Source organism: Saccostrea echinata, unplaced genomic scaffold (assembly GCF_033153115.1).
Source record: "Saccostrea echinata isolate AGI-Se365-2 ecotype Australia unplaced genomic scaffold, CSIRO_AGI_Sech_v1 ptg000002l, whole genome shotgun sequence".
NCBI lineage: Eukaryota > Metazoa > Mollusca > Bivalvia > Ostreida > Ostreidae > Saccostrea > Saccostrea echinata.
The window spans coordinates 11,580,457-11,600,310 of NW_026889751.1; the positions used below are offsets into that span (position 1 = coordinate 11,580,457).

A 19,854-nucleotide genomic window follows, 5' to 3' on the forward strand; every position below is an offset into this window, starting at 1 on the left:
AAAATTACAAATATGGACAAATCACACTCAGTAAAGGTTTACAGATGAAAATAAATTTCAGAATATGCTAGCTTGTTGCTAAAAGTGTAATATAAACTTTAAAAAAATATACCAAGCCAGGTGAATTTTATGAGGAAAACAAAATGGTAAAAATCACATAGGCTGACGGTTATCTGTTACTTTCTAAAGTTAAAAGATAACATTCAACGTTTCAATCAAATCTCTGATGCTTTTAAATCATGCTTTGCCTTACTGTTAAAATCTGTGTTAATTAGTGAATATCATAAGATTAAAAAAAAAGAAGATATTTGTAGCTAACTGCTTGTTGCGTTTATTTTGCTTGTCAGTATACATACATCAGTAAAATAAAACACATCCACTGGATGTAAATGGAATATCTCTTTTTTTCAAATCCTTGATAGCAACTATTCTTTCAAAGAATAGTTGCTGTTACGGGTTTTAAAAAAAAAGAGTGATTCTTCTTTCAGCCAATGGATAAGTGTATAATTACTCAAGTTTAGAAACATACTTCATTGTACAGTGCTCTACTTATTCCATGATTCCTAAGCATCAGATTATATGCGCACAATGAAATACACACATAAAACTCTGTACGATATTCTAAACATAATTCACACAATAGAACTTTAGCCAAGACTTTCATTAAAAAATCATTTCATTTACAAGTTCTTTCACAAATCAACTGTTACTGTTGTAAATGCACAATATATATATTTATATTGATGTGGATTGTCCATCGGAACTTTCAAACAAAATACCCGGATCAGCTTCTACAACCTGTTGATAATCATTTACAGGGGGTTTACATTGTAGATCCTCTTTATCAAATCCGGTCACTTTTACTCCACTGCTAGGATTATTGTATATGTTTGGTTCTATCCTTACGGAATCACGTGATCCCATTGCAGGGTCTTCTGGGAAATAATTATACGGTAACAGAAAGAAACTGAGGTCCATGCCTGGCGTATGGGTTACCGGGAGATCCTCTGTATGGGGGATGTGCTGGACTCCCATACTCACCCAAGCAACCAAATCCTGCAAAGAAACAGCAATAAATGTACTTATGGAATTACAAATTTAAAATTTACAGCACGTATACAAACGCAGAATGATATTTGGACCCTTCAAAATTATGGGATTAAATATATTCTATAATAAGGTTAAAATTATTTTATAATATCTGTTTAATTATTTAATTTTATTAGTCAGTGCAAGTGAACTATGAGATACGGCCTTGCCTAAAATCATATGATTTATCTGTAAGTTGTCAACAACAACCATTTGGAAAATAGAATGTACAGTTATGGACATGCACAACGTGGTTTTGAACTTTATTTACTTATTCCCTGTTTAATTTAAGAATTCCGATAATTGAAGGACTGCTTTATTAGTCCCCTACCGGTGAAACCGGAGGGGACTATAGGTTTCCTCTGAGTCTGTCCGTCTGTCTGTCTGTCCGTCTGTCTGTCTGTCTGTCTGTCTGTCTGTCTGTCTGTCCCTCTTTCTGTCTGTCAGTCTGTCCCACTTGGTTTTCCGCACTTTTTTCCTAAACGCTTGCAGATATTGAGCTGATTTTTGGTATGTGAGTGTATCTTGATGAGTTACAGATCAAGTTTGCATTTTGTTCCGCTTCATTGATTTTTGACGGGATTACGGCCTTTTCAATTTTTAGGGGTTTTCCGCAATTTTCTTCTAAACGCTTTCAGATATTGAGCTGATTTTTGGTATGTGACTTTACCTTGATAAGTTATAGATCAAGTTTGCATTTCGCCTCGCTTCATTGATTTTTGACGGAATTATGGCATTTGCAATTCTTAACGGGAACCAGATTACACTTGCCGGTTGGGGACTAGTATTGCTAATGCAATACTTTCAGAATGCTTGTTTTATTATGCATAATGATGCTACAAATTTTGAGGAAAAACTTGTTAAAACTTGTTAAAACTATTTGTTTGATTAAGTTTTCTTTGAAAATCACAAGGATTTTCATCATTTGATATTTTCAAAACCCCTGGTAATGAATGTTGATTTTTTTTAATCTAAGAAAATCTAATTGTACTATGCTTGTATATCAAAAATATAGTTAAAAATTATCGGTGGCAAAGGTATATAGAAACTCTAATTAAGGCCCGGGAACGATTTCAAAATCTTACTATGAGTGACCTTCAATTTTGGGATATGACATTCAGTCTAGATTATAACTCAGCTTTGAGGACATGGGCAGCAACAGACAAAACTATGAATTCTTCCAGTAGCTTGGGAGTGAGTTTTTATGAAACAGACAAGTAGACAGGTAGACAACATGGAGAAAGTGATATGTCCATTAGTTTTGAGAGACATACGACCCAGACAAGATTTTATAGTACAAAACCATGTAAAATGCAGTGTTTTTCCTCCCGTATTGGGAAAATCTAAATTCTGTAACATTCACATGTTGTTGACCAGTTTACTCACGTGTTTCCTAAGGCATATGCTATCACTAATTCATGATAAAATACTTTATACCTAAAACAAAAACTCACCTCATCTACAATATTTTCATTGTCATTTAAGAAGTCGTCAAAATTGACAACTGGTGATTTGGCATCCAAATCACTATATATAGAACTGCATATCCTTTCATTTTCTTTCCGTTTGGTGACTGCCATTTGATAGCGCATCCAGGCCATCGCCGGTTCATTTCCCTCGCCTTCTGGTAGCAGTTGTTTACTCATTCCTCTACTCAATAGTCTGTATGATCTAGGAACGCCAAATTTGTTATTTTTCAAGTTGGTGTAAAATAAGTGGTACTTTGGGGTTTCAAAATTAAATTTGTATGCAGCTTCTCTTTCCGTCTTTTTCTCAGAAACCACGAACTGACCTTGAACAATTTTTGCATTAGGGTCTGGATTGAATCGGTTGGCAGAAGCTTTAGTGGAAATGTCCAGAGTTCTATAGCGGTTGTGGGGCCCCTCAATATCTATATCTACTTTATAGCTAAACATGTGATGGTGTAGGTTACCATTGATGTTTTCGCTCACCTGTACACCAAAGTTCGCAGCGTTGGTGGTAAACGGGGTGGCTAGTATGTAACCAGTTGACACTATTTTAACTTCCACTGCCCCGGTATGGTAGAATATAAAGTCAAGGAGATAGCTGTAATTGACCACTGTAAGGATTGATCTCAGTATAAGAATAGTATTTGGCAGTCCTTCATAAAATGCGCCATGGAATGGAGAGAAAGAGTGATGTGTTCGAAGAGGCATCCCTGTGTTGATTTCAAACACACAAAAAGAGTTTTTGTATGTGATCATCTTTTCAGAGGATTCCAGTACATGGGAAGCAGGCATAAATGTGGCATGGGAAGGGCAATCTACGCCTGGAACCAACCCTTTATCCTGGGGACCAATTAAAGCGGTCGAATCAAAATAATTTCCAAACATCTGTGTTGGTTTATATCCGGAGTAAAAAACACTTATTTCTTGTAAAGCAAGTTCGTAGACAATTCTTTTGTTTTGAAAACGGATATCATATAGCTGTGGGCCCCGAGTACTAGACATTCTGAAGTCAAATTCCCAGTTCATGTATTTCACATGCTGACCTTCTACACTGTATCTGCGACCATCTGGTTCGATAGAAATGGGTGGACGTTGTGATGTTTGTGGGAATTCGGTACCACGTCTGTATAATCTGGAAAACAGAGTCTCGGACAGCTCGGGAAAAAGTAAGTGTTTCTTTTGCAATTTGTCCTCATTGTATTGTTTAACAAGAGAGTCAAGGGTGTCAAAAGAATGGTCATTGTACCATACTTTCACAATCGAATAATTTGGATCATCCATATCGACTAGCACAGCGAAGTCAACAGGATGGAGAATGTAAAATTCTACAAACTGAGACATCCAGAACCAGTATAAACGTCGTTCTTGTCCACTGACTGCAGATGACATCATTGATACATATTTATAAGCAAGACAAGTTTCACCACAATTTGTAAGTGACCCACCAAAGCTTTCTTGTAAAAGTTGGCGCGCTTTTCGATCAGTCTCCAGTGTGATTTTTTCTATAGCACCACCATAATCTGGACCAGTAATAGGGCGGTACTGGAAAGGAATGTCATCCTTCCAGATCGTGTAATGAGTGGGATTAGGGAGCGGAGTGACGACTATCTCCATAATTTTTGGTATGAGTAAGTCTCCCCGAAATATTATAACCCGCGCTTGTCTTGGTGGTTGCCGCTCAGAATCACTATCAAGAAAATAAGTTGCGTCTGCTTTATCAGGTAGATGGAGTTCTGCTGTAAATATGTACGACGATCTAACTTGGGCTTCTGCAGGTCTTGTTAAATTAAGATCTTTTTGTTCAAATAAGAACCCCATCATTCCTTTAACTTCCTTGGAAGTTAAATCATGAAACATTGATGGATTACTCGGCTCCGATAGATCAACAGTCTGGCCTGATGAACAAGGCGGAATCTTCTCAAATTTCTTCATGACACCCACCACTATAACTATGATTAACAGAAGAAGTATTATAATTCCTGCTGCAAACACCATGATGCGGAAACGGCCGATTGCCCGTCTGTGTTTTTCAGACTTTTCTTCATTGTGTACCTCTGGTTTGTCCTCTTTCTGATTGTCAAGAGGAACATTTTCCTGGTTGTTGTCAATGTCGGAATCAGTGTTTCTGCAAGACAAGAAAATAGAAGTATAAGAAAAGGCTTCTGGGCTTCTGGGCCACAATGCTCTCCTTAGTCACTTTAGTCGTACTGTTTTTTTTTCAAAAGATTCTTAACTGAGATGAGATAACTGAGTCACCCAGGTGGCCTTCTGTTATCTGTTTTTGTCCGTTGTTGTGAATTAATATTTGAAATTTCAGCTTCTTCTCTGGAGCCACTGAACTAATTTTAATCAATTTTGGTATCAGGCTTGGGGTAATGATAAACGTAATGATTATGCATTGCAACGTATTACTTTAAATCGAAGTAATGCTAGTTACGTGTAATGACAAAAATGTGCATTACATTTAATGGTAACGTTACGTTCTAAAATTTAGTGTATATATATTTCATTAAATTAATTAAAATGAATTAAACATTTTTATTTACTTATTTACATTCAAATACAGTTTTACTTCAATAATATCTGTTTGAACAGAGACTTAACAGTTATTTATTTCTCTAATTCAATTTACTAGTAACCGCTTGGCATTTAAATTTTCATGCTTATTTTAGGCAGGCCTTGTTTCCAAAGAATACTCAATAGACTTTAAATATTCTTTAAAATTGCTATGAGGGTTATACTGATTAAAGGTCCACTGTATCACAAGACACACGATGCCTCAAGACTATGCAACAATCCAAATAATGTACATGTACTCTTTCGAAAAGTGCTCAACATACTAATCTTTTTCTCCTTACTGTATATTCACTTGGTCACTTGGTATATTCATTTGGTTTCTTTACAAATCTTCTTGACTCCTGAACATTAAGCAGTAAAATTGTTGTCATTATTATGATGAGCATTGAGTCCTCTACCAAACAGGGGCGTAGCTTGACTTTAAATTCTAGTGAGGCAAAACCATAGAGGCAGGGAGTATGGGGCGAAACAGGTCCAGGGCAGTGCCATGATGGGGGGGGGGGTTAGAGGGGGAGCACCACACACCCCTCCGGACATAAAATGGATTTTAGGGTTTAAAATGCAAATATCAGACTTGTCCTGCACAGAATTTTAGTTAATTTTACCGGTTTCATATCGTGGATATGATACCACACATTATTAAATTATTTAAAAGAGCATCGTCAGAAACCCACGAGGTAGAAGCTAGACCGACCGCAGGTTTCTGACGAGGAAAATGAGTTAATAACTATGTTTACTAAAACTTGTAACACATTTTAAGATGAATGCACGTTTTCTTTAACTTTGTTTTTAATTCGTCAAAACTATAACTGTCAAACATTTTTCAATCTTAATATTTTCCAATCATTACCTACTTGAAGTTTTCAGTAATGGAGGAAGAGCCCGAACCTTGATGATATGAACATACATTATAAAATTGGTTAAATCATAATTTTTACAAGATATTTTCTGCAATGTATTATTAACTATGGGAGGGAGTGGTGGTGGTGGTTAAAAATCTAGTGAGGCAGTTGCCTCATTGCCACAATGGAAGCTACGCCCCTGCCAAAATTTTGAAATTCATAGCCCAAAGATCACGGGGTGGGCTCTATAGATTTATAATGAAAATGCATTAATTCTTTGAAAATCTTTTCTTTTTCTTGATATATAGCAAACAAACTGCATGGTCATAATGAGCAAGAGTGCTTCTTTCAAAATTGTGAAATTCGTGGCCCCAGGGTCAATGGTTCTGGAATTAGAGTGTTATTTGTTTGTAAAGTTTTCATCAGTTTGTAGTGGGTTTTATGTAAAGGGTCTGTTCTTCATAATTGTGCATTAATTAGATGATTTTTTATAACCTAGAAGGAAGGGGACACAGAGTATATGTTGCATATCGTGTTAATTATGGATATTTGCAAGGAATTTGGAGTCCCATTGGCTGATGAGAAAACCGATATTCCTACAACGGTTATTAAGTTTTTACTTTCGGTGATTGACAATAATAAAAACAAATCAGGATCACAAAGGATAAAGTAGATAGGATATCAGTTGCATTGTTAAAAATACTAAGAAGAAATAGGTTATGCTTAAATATTTGCAGTCTTTAACAGGGCTACTTAATTTTTGTTCAAAGGTGTTTTCTTCAGCAAGTGCATTTAAAAGATAGACAGGGTCAGTAGGGATATGAAGGAAGAGATCAGAATTTGGTAAATTTCTTCGAGAATTTCAGTGATGACTGTTACTTTCAGAGTTAGATTCGTACTCTGATGTAAATTTGCATTTGTATACTGACAGTTTAGAGTCTTCAGCTATGGGTGACTTTACTTTTTAGGGCTTTGCAAATATTGGGATCTATGTCTGCTTCAATCAGATTATGTAGATTGAACAAATTCCCTAACAGAGTTCTTCTTTATCTTGCTTCAACAATTGTGCATAAATAATTTAATTGAATTAAAAATTTGATTTTTGATCAATGTACAGCAAACCCAACTGAATGATGTTGTATTTATGTATTGAATAAAATATGATTTTAACCCCAGTAAGAGTTATTTAAATAAATTTTAGACTTGCCTTGGGATAAGTTCATTTCACTCAGCGCAACCAGGTTACTTTGCTTGTACTATATATTTGTCTTAAATGTGTTAAAATACTTTGTTATTTAACTTGAGTATCAAAAATATCAAATGGATGGCACCTTAATATCAGCTATTTGAAGATAGCAGAATTATAAATGGCTTATATTATAAAGTTGTTTAATTACATATACATGTATATTTTACTTTTACTAGTATTTTATTTGGCTTTGAATTACCCTAACAATGTTCCCCTAAATCTATTTTCTCCCATTTTGATAATTCATTGCAGTTTAAATGATTTGTAAGCAATTGTCATAAATAACCTAGCTGGTTCAAAATGTTCTCTTGATATTACATGATATGATATTGTTAACCTAACAACAAAGCTTTATGATAAACGTGATGACTTCAACTTTTTAATCGTCAACTTCCCTTACTTATGTAGCAATATACCCTTATCACCTGCATATGGGGTTTATGTCTCTTAGTTGATTCGATACGCAAGAGCATGCTCTACGTATGAACAATTTCTAAAACGAAGCAAGCTATTTACAAACAAGTTGACGAAATCAGGATATCAACAGTCATCTTCTCGCAAGTTTTTTGGTCGATACAATGACCTTGTCAGCACATTCAGCCTATCATTGGGTCAAATACTCACTGACGTTTTTCATACTAATTGTTAGGCCATTATTTATACACTGAACTGTCTACGGATTTTTCCGGTTTTTTGTTTCCCGATCATGAAAAGAAGCACACGGCGGTTGTGACCGGTCGGCAGGGGATGCTCACTCCTCCATGGCACCTGATCCCACCTCTTAATTTTGAGATCCGTGTTTGCTTTCTTCCAAATTTGTATCGTTTCATTGGATTCTCGAGATTGGATACTGTTCGTTATCTTCATATTTCATTGTACAACAATTTAATTTCCTTGATGAAATATCTTTGTTTTTTTGTTTGTTTGTTTGTTTGTTAAAACAGTTTTTGTAAGTTTATTTAGTGTGCAAATTTAGAACTACTGTATATGTAAATGTAGTGTTGAGTCCAAAATAATGTTTTGTGATATTAGTCCCCTCATCCTGTGATTATGATTACAATGATTTGTTATGTTAGTTCCCTCATTTTTTCACATATGAATGCAATGATTTTTAATACCAGTATTAGTCCCCTCAGTTCGTGACATATGATTGTAATTATTTAACAATTCATTATGTTGTGCATTAAAGATAATGGCTGATACCTGAATTTGCTGATATTTGAAATTAAAGGATTATGCAAAGTTACTACTAAATGATATTTTTTATATTTTTTATTTCTTCAATTTTTTTAATGATTACAGGAATATTTTAGTCTCTACCCAACAAATGTTTTGAATATTAAACTAATTATTATCATCAAACATATTAAATTTATATATATGTAATTTCGAATTCATCTTCAAGAAGTATTGCAGTAGTCTTTTGTGAAAAAAAAATCATGAATATATTTACCATGTTCTACTGTGTGGATATAGAAAGAAGTCTTTAAAGTTCACTGACCCTCTAATAAGAGAGATAACTCTCATTATCAAGTTAAAGTGCAATTCCACTCAAATTTTGCCCGGTAAGGTATGCTAAAATTGTGTGAATTTTACTTGTATAAATTTGATATCTTTAGGAAAATTGTTAGCGATAATTAAAAATTTTATATAAGGGACGATGAACTCAAAAGGTAAACCCCTCACAATTTAGATTTTTCTATTGATTCCATGCAATGACATAATTTTTGTTTCATATGCTGATAAAAAGAGTTTTCTGTAATATTTGAAAGTTACATTTTTAAAAAAAGTGATTATCTTAAAATATGCAATATTTTGGAAAGAACATAAACTGCAATTTGATTAATTGATTTTATTTTTTTTTTTCGTTGATGACATCGCTAGTTGATCGACCTTTACAATTTAAACTGCGCAGTTGATAACAGAAGTCCTGTATTTTGCCAGTATCAATAACTAATCCAACCTCAAGTATATGATAATGGGAAGAGTATAAGATTAGAAATATTGTTGCATCTTTTAATTCATTTTTTGCAGAGGACAGACTTCCTATTCTTTAATTTTCTATCTGCATATAATGCCTGGGTGACTCAGTGAACTTTGTGGCCCTTGGGCCTCTTTTTAACTACTGTTTTCTAAAAGTCAAAAGAACGACTTTTCCGAGTCGTAATAACCAATCTTATTTAGTGATTACGACTTCCTTCAGTCGCAATAACGATTTTTTTGTGTAACTACTTTCTTCAATCGTAATAACTTTTTATATCGTTATTACGTCTTTTATTTCTTAATTCCTTAATGAATTATATATTTTTCAATTGTGCTTTAAAATTCCAATTATAGATTCAATAATGGATTCGTGAAGAATCAGAACTTCATATAGACACTGTACGGAGCAATATTGTGCTGCGATATCTCTTAATTAAATAAGTCAAGAAATCTGATGACGGAACTGTTTTAAGATATGTAGGAAATCTTTAATTAATAAAATACAAAATATGAAAAAAATTCATAGATTTTTTTTCCAGCTCAAGGTGTTCTTCCTCCTTAAAATGGTTGATATGACACACATTTATTGTATACTAAAACGACTATCTTTACTTTATGAGATACTAATTTATACATCAGCATCAAAATAGCCAAATTTCTATAGGATTTTTACATTGTCGTCAATCGCAACTTCTCGAACATTTTTGACCAACAGAAATACATTTCTGGGCTTGTCGGAAAAGGCAGAGATGATGCCATTGACCTTTTAAAGAACTATCAACGTTCATTTAGGGGCTTATATAATGTTCACATATGTAAAATCTTATGTGTAAGAATTTAATGGGAGATAAACTCTCTGCCAAATTATCTGACAAAATTTTAAGTGGATCTAGGTTTGCGGTTATAAATAAGATCAATGATAAAGGGGTTATCATAAGAGATGTGGCTTAAAATTAGGATAACTGTTCTAAACAAAAAATATTTAACAAAATTTTCATACTTTTCAAATTGTTCTAAAGAATTGACCCCTTTGAGCAAAAGAATTATTCATCTGCAAGTTAAAATTGTATCGACGGCGTAAATTTCATCCTTGTTTTTCAGAGGGAATTGCTATGGCCTTTACGTTTCTCATTCATTTGCGAATTTCTGATATGCTAAAGAACATTAAAACAATAAATAAAAAAAATTGGTTATAAAAATTATTTTCAATGGAATTCCGCATAGGGAGAGAGGGCTACGTATACCCGTTCCATCGTCGGATACATACGCTTGATCTTGTCTTTAACTCATCAGCTTATTAATGAGTAAAAGATGAGATTCACGTTGGTCTCTGACGATGCATCCGTCAATAAGAAAATATTTTTTTCAAAAAATCTTGAAGGTTGAGCTACTAATTGCGACTCTAATGATATGATTTAACTGACTTTTCATGTTAAGAAAGGAGTTCTGGAAGTATCCTTAAAGGTTTTCATACGTTACAATACACACATGAAATTAACCGTTCCTTGGGTTGCTATTAAAAATCTGATTGTAATCTGAACGTAGATTCCTATGAATAATTTTTAATTGTTTTGAATCCCGAGAAAAAAATTATATACATGAATAATTAAGCAGATTTACCTTTCACGACTTCTCCGCCTCATTGTGTCTTTATCTTTACCTCCAAATCTATGAAGATCCGTTCAAGTATTTTTGAGTGGTTTTTTTTCTGATATAAGGAAAAAAAAGTTTATTACATGTAATACAAACAATAATTAGTGATATCAAGGATTCGATATCAAGAAGTAATTTTTCTGATGGTTAAAAAAATCGACTTTATGTGAAAAATATATTTTCTGAAATTATTTTCCGAAAAAGAAATGAAATTTATGATATCAGCAATTATGTTTTTCTAAAAAAAAAATCAACGTTAGATATATATATATATAAAAAAAACCCCAGTCTTTAATATCAGAAAATGTGTTAAAAATACTACAACTGTGCCTTATCAAAAACAGTTGATAAAGCTACACATGTCATGTGATAAATGATATCTTTTATGATGATGGTTTTGTCCATAGTGACTTATTGCAGATAGGAGAGATAAATTCTCAGTGCATGAGGTACTATAGTTAGTACTTAGAATTATGAGTTCCTTTCTGTAGAACATACTCAGTAACTTATTTGAGATAACGTTGTTAAAATATATTTTAAGTTGTTTATTTCTTTTCATCTAAACGAAAATTATAGGGAAAATGTAAACAACGAAGAAAAATGTTCTTCCTCCGAAATAACAATAAATGCTTGCCTGAATGACAGATATACAGATATATTTGCAATGTTTTGTTAAGTAACACTAGAATATTTTTTTTTTACTTTGATTTAAACTATATCTAGCTGATCAATCAATTTTTAATATATATCTGTTAAAATGAAACATAAATCGTATCAAAATTAATTGTGTGATCCTGCAACATATGCAGATAATTTTGAGCCCTCTTCAAATTTTCATTCTGTTGTGAAGGCAACGATCAAGGTTGCAACACTTCATCAATTCATGCCATTTTTTCTGCTCATGAATTTTAGGAAAAACTCATCTTTTATATTGTACCCATTTAGTAAATATCTTGTTTAATCTCAACGCCTCCATGATTTCATATTTATCAAATATATATTACACATTTTTGCATATAATAATAGAATATTTTTCTTTTTATTAAAGGAATTTTTAAAATGGAGAAGTTATTTTGATTTTCTTTCTGAAAATGAGCATGCCTTCCAAAATTCTAAATTTTTGCTCGATCATAACAAAAAACAAGGGCGGGTGTGACTGGTCGACAGGTGGGGATGCTTATTCATCTATGGCACCTGATCCCACCTCTGATAGTTTTAGAGGTCCGTGTTTCCTCTGCTTCCCATTTGTATTCTTTCAATAGAATTTGGGTTCGATATGTGTTCGTTTTCTCCATTTCCATGTGATATTCTTTCAAACCTTGACAAAATGTCACTTTATTAAAAAATATACTTACATTATTCCACTGTTGAAAATATTATAATAAGAAGTAAACCATAGACATATATTTTGAAATATCAAGAAAATGTCTCATTATTTGTCATTTTCCATGCTAGTCTTTTTATGAGTTTTCTAAAACTTTGAAAACAGTTTTATAAACATTCCATTCAATTTGTTAACTTTGGTATACAGTTAGGGGCTTGGCACTCCATTTTTAAGAAACGCACTAAAACTGTCAATCTGTTTTTCAACATGAAGGGAAAAAGTTTTTTTTTTTACTATGATCAAAATTAATCAAGAGTTTTTGTGAGAAAAGCTTCCGAATCTTACAATTAATGGGAAAGTATGATTCGTCATTTATCCTTTATTCTATCGTTAAATTTTTAAAAGACAAAAGATGATTGTCACACTTAAGACAATGAAACAATTTAATTTTCTTTCAAAATGACCGGAATTGTTTTTATCAAATTAAAAAAAAAAGTTCATAATTTTTGTAAATATTAAACAGTGAATCACTTCATTATTTGTCATTTTCTATACTTGTCTGTTAGTATAAAAGGAAACAGTCTGCATCGAAATACATTATTATGTAATTATTTTAACATTTTGTTTTCTATCATAAACTTTTCCAACTAAAATGTCAAATTCACACATGTAATGTTGCAGTTTGTCTGTGCATTAACTAACAAAACTAATATTTTGTGAATTTATATTTGTTTCTTATGGTTAATTTATGTTTGCTTTTCCAATTGTTTTTCTTTGAACGTTAGGTGAGTTGATTTCTCGATAATTACAATTGAATGTAAATTTCGCCAAGTGAGTCAAGTGCCTAATATGCATGCAAATCTCTCGCGGCTGTGTGTCTGACGTTAGGGGGGGGGGGGATTTGGAAATTAACATGGAATGTCTGATACATTTTGAATCTATTAGACAGCATTTTAAAATTATATTTACACTTTTATTTCACATATAAATGTAAATATAAGGAATCACTGTCTTCTTTTTTTTTGGATACTGGTATGCCAGGGACATCAACGACAGTTGGAAACGTGAGATAATTTATGCATAAAGGGCGAACAATCCCATTTTTCCAACCATCGTCGATGCACTGGCATACACAACAAACTAGGCAGTGATTCCTCAATTATACATAAAATTTCAGTTATTTTAACATTTGTTAAACTAGATGCTGTCATAAGACAGTTATACATGCAAAAGAGTGTTTGCCTCTAAAACATTTTCTCCGTTTTTTCTCCAGGGTAACTAGTGAAGAAGTAATAATACTTTTTCCATAATTAATTTAAATATATGTGTATCAAATTGAGCATAAAATGTTCAGGTGAGTTTGCGGCCCATGGGTCTCTTATGTTAGTGTTCCATGCGATAAATTCATTACCCGTCTGACACTGAAGAATTTAATAAAGCATAAGTTCTGTTTAAAAAAAGGAGTTTTATATTTTAAAAAAAGTTTAAAAAGAAGTTGTATTTTTACCCCTATTGGCCCCTAGATGACAATGAAAACTCCGAAGCCTTATTATTTATGGGACACCATCAAAATTGTTCTAACAGTTGATCTGGCTACTCAGTAAAATGTAAGAGAAATTCCAGGAACATGCTTTTGTAGAGGACTTCCGGGGAACCAGGGTTTTGCAGAAAAATTTCGTTTTTGAAACCCGTTCCCCTATAAAAATGAAAATTTTGAAACCTTAATGTACATCTACAGGACACCACCAATCATATTTCAAAAGTTAAATTGGCTATTGCGTAAAATATAAGATCTCTTGGGACAGGTTTTCGTAGAAAAATGACGTTTTGTACGCCAATTAACCCCCAAGGTAAAATGAAAATTTAAATACCTTATTGTACATCAACAGGACACCACTAATCATATTCCAAAAGATTATTTGGCCACTGCATAAATTGTAAGAGGAATTTGAAGAAGATAGTGTTACAGACGGACGGACAATCCATTAGCTAATCTCCTGAAATTCTTATCAGAGGGAACTCAAACTACATTGCTGGAAAAGAACTTCAGTCTCTGAAGGTAACTTAATAACCGAGGAGTTTCCAACATCACAATCAGTATATGTATACATACATACCTAAACGACTCTTCATTTATTACTGCTGCTGGGGATTGAGTTAAAATCTAAATACACGTACCCACTGATTTTCTTTTCTTTTTTTCAAGCAAAATATTCGCACCAAAACAATTCTCAATTTACAAAGACGACTCACAAAACATGTTTTGACATGTTTTCCTTAGATTTCAAACAAAATACCCGGATCAGCTTCTACAACCTGTTGATACTCATTTACAGGGGGTTTACATTGTAGATCCTCTTTATCAAATCCGGTCACTTTTACTCCACTACTAGGATTATTGTATATGTTTGGTTCTATCCTCACGGAATCACGTGATCCCATTGCAGGATCTTCTTGGAAATAATTATATGGTAACAGGAAGAAACTAAGGTCCATTCCTGGGGTGTGGGTCACTGGAAGATCTTCTGTATGGGGGATGTGCTGTACACCCATACTCACCCAAGCTACCAAATCCTACAAGAAAAAGCAACAAGTTCACACTTTATAGAAATTCACACCGAACTCTATATAATTTAACAAAATATGTGAATTAACCAAAGGGAAAGGGAGAAAGATCATTAGCAGATCTATAGACCAGTTACTACATGTAACTGGTCTATAGATGTATGTGTTTTAGATTTAAAATCTGATGCTAATTAATGACAAAAGATTACCAGTTTTTGTTATATTTGCTCTCCGTTATACTATGATAAACTGGTTTTGGAAGAAAAAAAAACTTTAGGGAAAAAAAAGAAATAAGAATTTCAACCTGTATAAGCTATGGCTCAATGAGTCAACACCGGTAGACAAAACACAATGTTTATTTTTGAATCTATCAAATCAAGAGTCTGACAGTTAATAGGTATGGAAATGGTTTGTGAGTGAATGTCGGACAAATAATTAAAAGAAATCAAACCAATATATTTTCTTGTTGGACAAACATCAGACCCTAACAGTATTTTATTACAGACAACCAGATTCTAACACATTTCCCTTCAATGTGAGACATATTTTAGCTTTGATTTCAATTTTTTCATACCATTTTAATGTCACTTATTTGTAGTAATAAAACGCTCACCTCGTCGACAATACTTTCATCATCTCTCAAGAAGTCCTCAAAATTAATAACAGGTGATTTGGCGTCCAATGCACTATATATGGAACTACATATTCTTTCATTTTCTTTCCGTTTTGTGACTGCCATTTGATATCGCATCCAAGCCATGGCCGGTTCGTTTCCCTCGCCTTCTGGTAACAGTTGTTTACTCATTCCTCGACTCAGTAGCCTATACGATCGTGGAACACCAAACTTATTATTTTTCAAGTTGTTGTAAAACAAATGATACTTTGGGGTATCAAAATTAAACTTGTATGCAGCTTCGCTTTCGGTCTCCTTCTCAGAAACCACGAACTGACCCTGGACAATTTTTGCATTAGGGTCTGGATTGAAGCGGTTGGCAAAGGCCTTTGTGGAAATGTCCAGAGTTCTATAGCGGTTTTGAAGACCTTCAATGTCTATATCTACTTTGTAGCTAAACATATGATGGTGAATGTTACCCTTGATGTTGTCGCTTACCTGTACCCCAATGTTTGAGGCGTTGGCTGTAAAAGGGCTGGCAAGTATGTAACCTGTTGACACTATTTTAACTTCCAGGGCTCCGGTATGGTAGAATATAAAGTCCAGAAGATAGCTGTAATTGACCACTGAAAGGATTGACCTCAGTATAAGAACAGTATTGGAAAGTCCTTCGTAAAATGCACCTTGGAAAGGAGAGGAAGAATGGTGTGTTCGAAGCGGCATTCCTGTGTTAAATTCGAAAACACAGAAGGCGTTTTTGAAGGTAACTATTTTTTCAGAGGATTCCAATACGTGGGAAGCGGGCATAAATGTGGCATGCGAGGGACAGTCAACACCAGGGACTAACCCCTTATCCTGAGGACCAATCAGAACAGACGAATCGAAGTAATTTGCAAACATCTGCGTAGGTTCATATCCAGAGTAAAACACACCTATTTCCTGAAGAGCAAGTTCATAGACAATTCTCTTGTTTTGGTAACGAATATCATAGAGTTGTGGGCCATGAGTACTAGACATTCTGAAGTCAAATTCCCAGTTCATGTATTTCACGTGTTGACCTTTTACAACGTATCTACGACCGTCTGGTTGTATAGGAATGGGTGGATCCTGTGACGTTTGTGGAAACGCATTACCTCGCCTGTACAACCTGGAGAACAGAGTCTCAGACAGATCCGGAAAAGGTATAGATATCTTTTTGAGTTTGCCTTCATTGTATTCTTTCACAAGAGAGTCCAGGGAGACAAATGTTTGCTCATTGTACCATACCTTCTCAATGGAATAATCTGGATCGTCCATATCGACTAACACAGCGAAGTCAACAGGGTGGAGAATGTAAAATTCTACAAACTGAGACACCCAAAACCAGTATAGACGTCTGTCTCGTCCACTGACTGCAGATGACATAACTGTTACATATTTATAAGTAAGACATTTTTTGCCACAAAATAGTAATGAACCACCAAAGCTCTCTTGCAAAAGTTTTCGCGCATTTAGTTCAGTCTCCTGGGTGATTTTCATTAATGCACCACCATAATCTGGACCAGTAATAGGGCGGTACTGGAAAGGAATGTCGTCCTTCCAGATCGTGTAATGTGTGGGATAAGGGAGTGGAGTGACGATTATTTCCATAATTTTTGGTTTGAGTAAGTCTCCCCGAAAAATTATCACCTTTGCCTGTCTAGGTGGTTTCTTTCCAGAGCGACTATCAAGAAAAGAAGTGACATCTGCCTTGTCAGGTAGATGGAGTTCTGCAGTAAAAATGTAAGATGAACTCACTTTGATACTTGCAGGTCTTGTCAAATTAAGATCTTTTTGTTCATATAGGAATTCCATCACTCCTTCCACTTCCCTGGAAGTTAAATCATGAAATATTGATGGATCTATTGGTTCTGATAGATCAACTGTCTGACCAGAGGAACATGGCGGAGGCATTTTCTGTTCCATTTTCTTCATGACACCCACAACTATAACTATGATTATTAGGAAGATTATTATTATCCCTGCTGCGAGCACCATGATGCGGAATCGGCCGATGGTTCGTCTGTATTTTTCAGATTTTTCTTCATTGTTAGTTTCTGGTTTGGCCTCGTTCGTGTCATGAAGAGGAACAGATTTCTGATTTATATCCATGGCAAGACTGGAGTTTCTGCAAGACAAGAAACCATTTACAAAAAAACCCCCAGTTTTTATTCAACCATAAAGTCTCCTGCTTCATTGTTATTTGAATTGGTTCTATTAACCAGTGACCTTCGATTTACCCAAAATAATTTTTTCCATGGACTAATCACGGTCATCTTTTAATCAATATTTTAAATAGCTCTGGAGATCATTTATTTAAAATGATCGGAAAACTAACGACGTCCTAGGGGTGACACAAACTGTATTGAATATTCGCCAGTCTAATGTATGTAGGTGATTGGGAGGCAAAGTGTTCTCTGATCGGAAAACATTTGATCTAGGAACATAAAAAAAGACTACACACGTATTTCTATTCTGTACGGATACAAAAGCCTAGGTTAAGTCATGACAAGTTGATGTCCATTGCAATTGAGGCATATTATCATTTTTATTGTCGGTCTAACAGCATTTGTTTTACACATTCAAGGTACTTTGGATCAAATACTAGTTAAAGAAATATTGACATTGAAAGAATTACAAAAACTAAAAACTTATTTAATTCATCAGGAGTTTTTTTTTTAAAAAATCTTCATCGAACTAGTTAAGTTTGAAAATTTTGTAAATCTGGCAAGGCAACTCGCTTTTTTCAGATGATTGAAATTTTTAACACATTTGAAAGCATCATTGATTCAAAATTACTGCAGTGTATGTATGATGAATAAGAATTTCTTTATTCATTTCATCGATAACAACAGATAGATTGGTGTTACTTTTCAAGAATCATTTTGTCCGCTATTGTTTTCATTTTAAACATAATTTTTTTCTACTTTATGAATGGACATCTACGTGTTTTATGTCTTGTCTCTGTGCATTTTTAAAAATTCAATTCTGATATTGTATTCGTCTCTATGTTTTTTTTCTTATAAAATATAAATAATCGACAGCAAATGAAGCAGTTATAAAGTTTATCGTAGGTTATTATACAATATGTATTGTCTTATCTTTGTGTATACATTTTACTATGTGTGCTTTTCTGTATTATTACCTAAAGAGATATATCAAATCAAGTAGCATGGAAATTGTATTTAAATATATCAACTTACCACCAACGTCCGGGAACAGTTAAAAAAAAAAGATCGAATACAACCTATATAAAAATGGAGAATGGTGCTTTTTTAACAAATAGGTCACAATGTCTAAAATTCAGTGTTTTTGTTTATATGCTGACAAACGATAGTAAACGCTTTATGCGCCACTGAGCAGAAGACACACATTGCCATATATTTCAGAGGTCATCAGCTGTAAATCTGAAACGCCTTATACATAGGTACAGAGGACAGATAGTAATAAGAAATTCTTCAACGGCGTTTTCAGATATTGTTTCTGATTGGACCCGCTCCTTTTACTCTTTGTTATTTTTTTGGGGGGGGGGGGGGCAGTAATCCATTGGGGCACAGTTATTGCCAATTTGGCATTCAGAAGTTTGGTAGACAGTGCAAATGCAGTTTCCAACTTACCGGACGATAATTCACTTTTCAATTTTTTATTTGCAATATCATATAAATTTAAGGTTAACAGCCAGATATTTAAAGTGACACCGTGACGGAAAAAGCGAAAATCGACAAAAGTAGAATTTGTGCATGACACATGCAAATTTTGTTCAGTTCTTGAAAGTATTAGGTTTCAGAAAATTACAGGTTTCAGAACCTAAAAATCTTCTTTAATGCAGAAAAATAAAAGTTAAAAAAAATCTTTATTTAACCCAACACAAAAATATTGCTTCACTTCTTCATCTTTATTGTACGCATGCGCTGAAAAGGTGAAGAATTGGTTTCAATTCCATAAATATAAATGTCGGATGACCGAGAATTTTTAAACAATCTTTAAAAAAGATGATCAGAACTTACTTAATTCTCACTTCTGCTTGCTCCAATTTAATGTTGTTTACAAGTTTCACGGTAAAAATAAAGGACGCGTGTCCTTGACATTGTGGACATTGACGATAAAAACAAAGCGATAGTTACAACATTTGTTTTTCCGGCACTTACATTTTGCAGCTTTTTTCTTGCTTTACAGTGCAGTTGAGTTGCCAAAACTTCACTATATTCATATTTCACATAAATCTTTTGTTTTGTGATTCCTGATTATGATTCCTGAGAGGCAATGTTGTTGATTGCAGTTAATCATATGCTGGTTCTTTCTTATGTTCATTTATGTAAAAATGAATCCTGTATATCGGAAAAATTTACGAAGACTTAATTCGCTAGCATCACCATATATTGTACTTATTGCATTAGGATTTCTTTATTGGTAGGTCTAGCGAAAGATGCCGTTGCTAATTTTCAAAAGAAAATCATACAGAGAGGGGTAAC

The 19,854-nt window shown here is 33.8% G+C and overlaps 2 protein-coding genes across 2 annotated transcripts; both read right to left on the reverse strand.

Annotated features, from left to right (window-relative positions):
* Nucleotides 1–449: 449 nt before the first annotated feature.
* LOC133172594 (putative amine oxidase [copper-containing]) lies at nucleotides 450–10,919 on the reverse strand. Its single transcript, XM_061307524.1, has 3 exons — nucleotides 10,830–10,919; nucleotides 2,544–4,683; nucleotides 450–1,056 (listed from the first exon to the last, which is right to left on the reverse strand). Exons 1-3 carry the CDS (start codon nucleotides 10,850–10,852, stop codon nucleotides 736–738), a joined length of 2,484 nt encoding a protein of 827 aa, XP_061163508.1. The 5' UTR covers nucleotides 10,853–10,919; the 3' UTR covers nucleotides 450–735.
* A 3,387-nt stretch (nucleotides 10,920–14,306) lies between these two features.
* On the reverse strand, nucleotides 14,307–19,450 carry LOC133172612 (putative amine oxidase [copper-containing]). Its single transcript, XM_061307548.1, has 3 exons — nucleotides 19,390–19,450; nucleotides 15,365–17,510; nucleotides 14,307–14,760 (listed from the first exon to the last, which is right to left on the reverse strand). The coding sequence occupies exons 2-3, from the start codon at nucleotides 17,492–17,494 to the stop codon at nucleotides 14,464–14,466; spliced, it is 2,427 nt and encodes an 808-aa protein (XP_061163532.1). The 5' UTR covers nucleotides 17,495–17,510; nucleotides 19,390–19,450; the 3' UTR covers nucleotides 14,307–14,463.
* Between the last annotated feature and the right edge of the window lie 404 nt (nucleotides 19,451–19,854).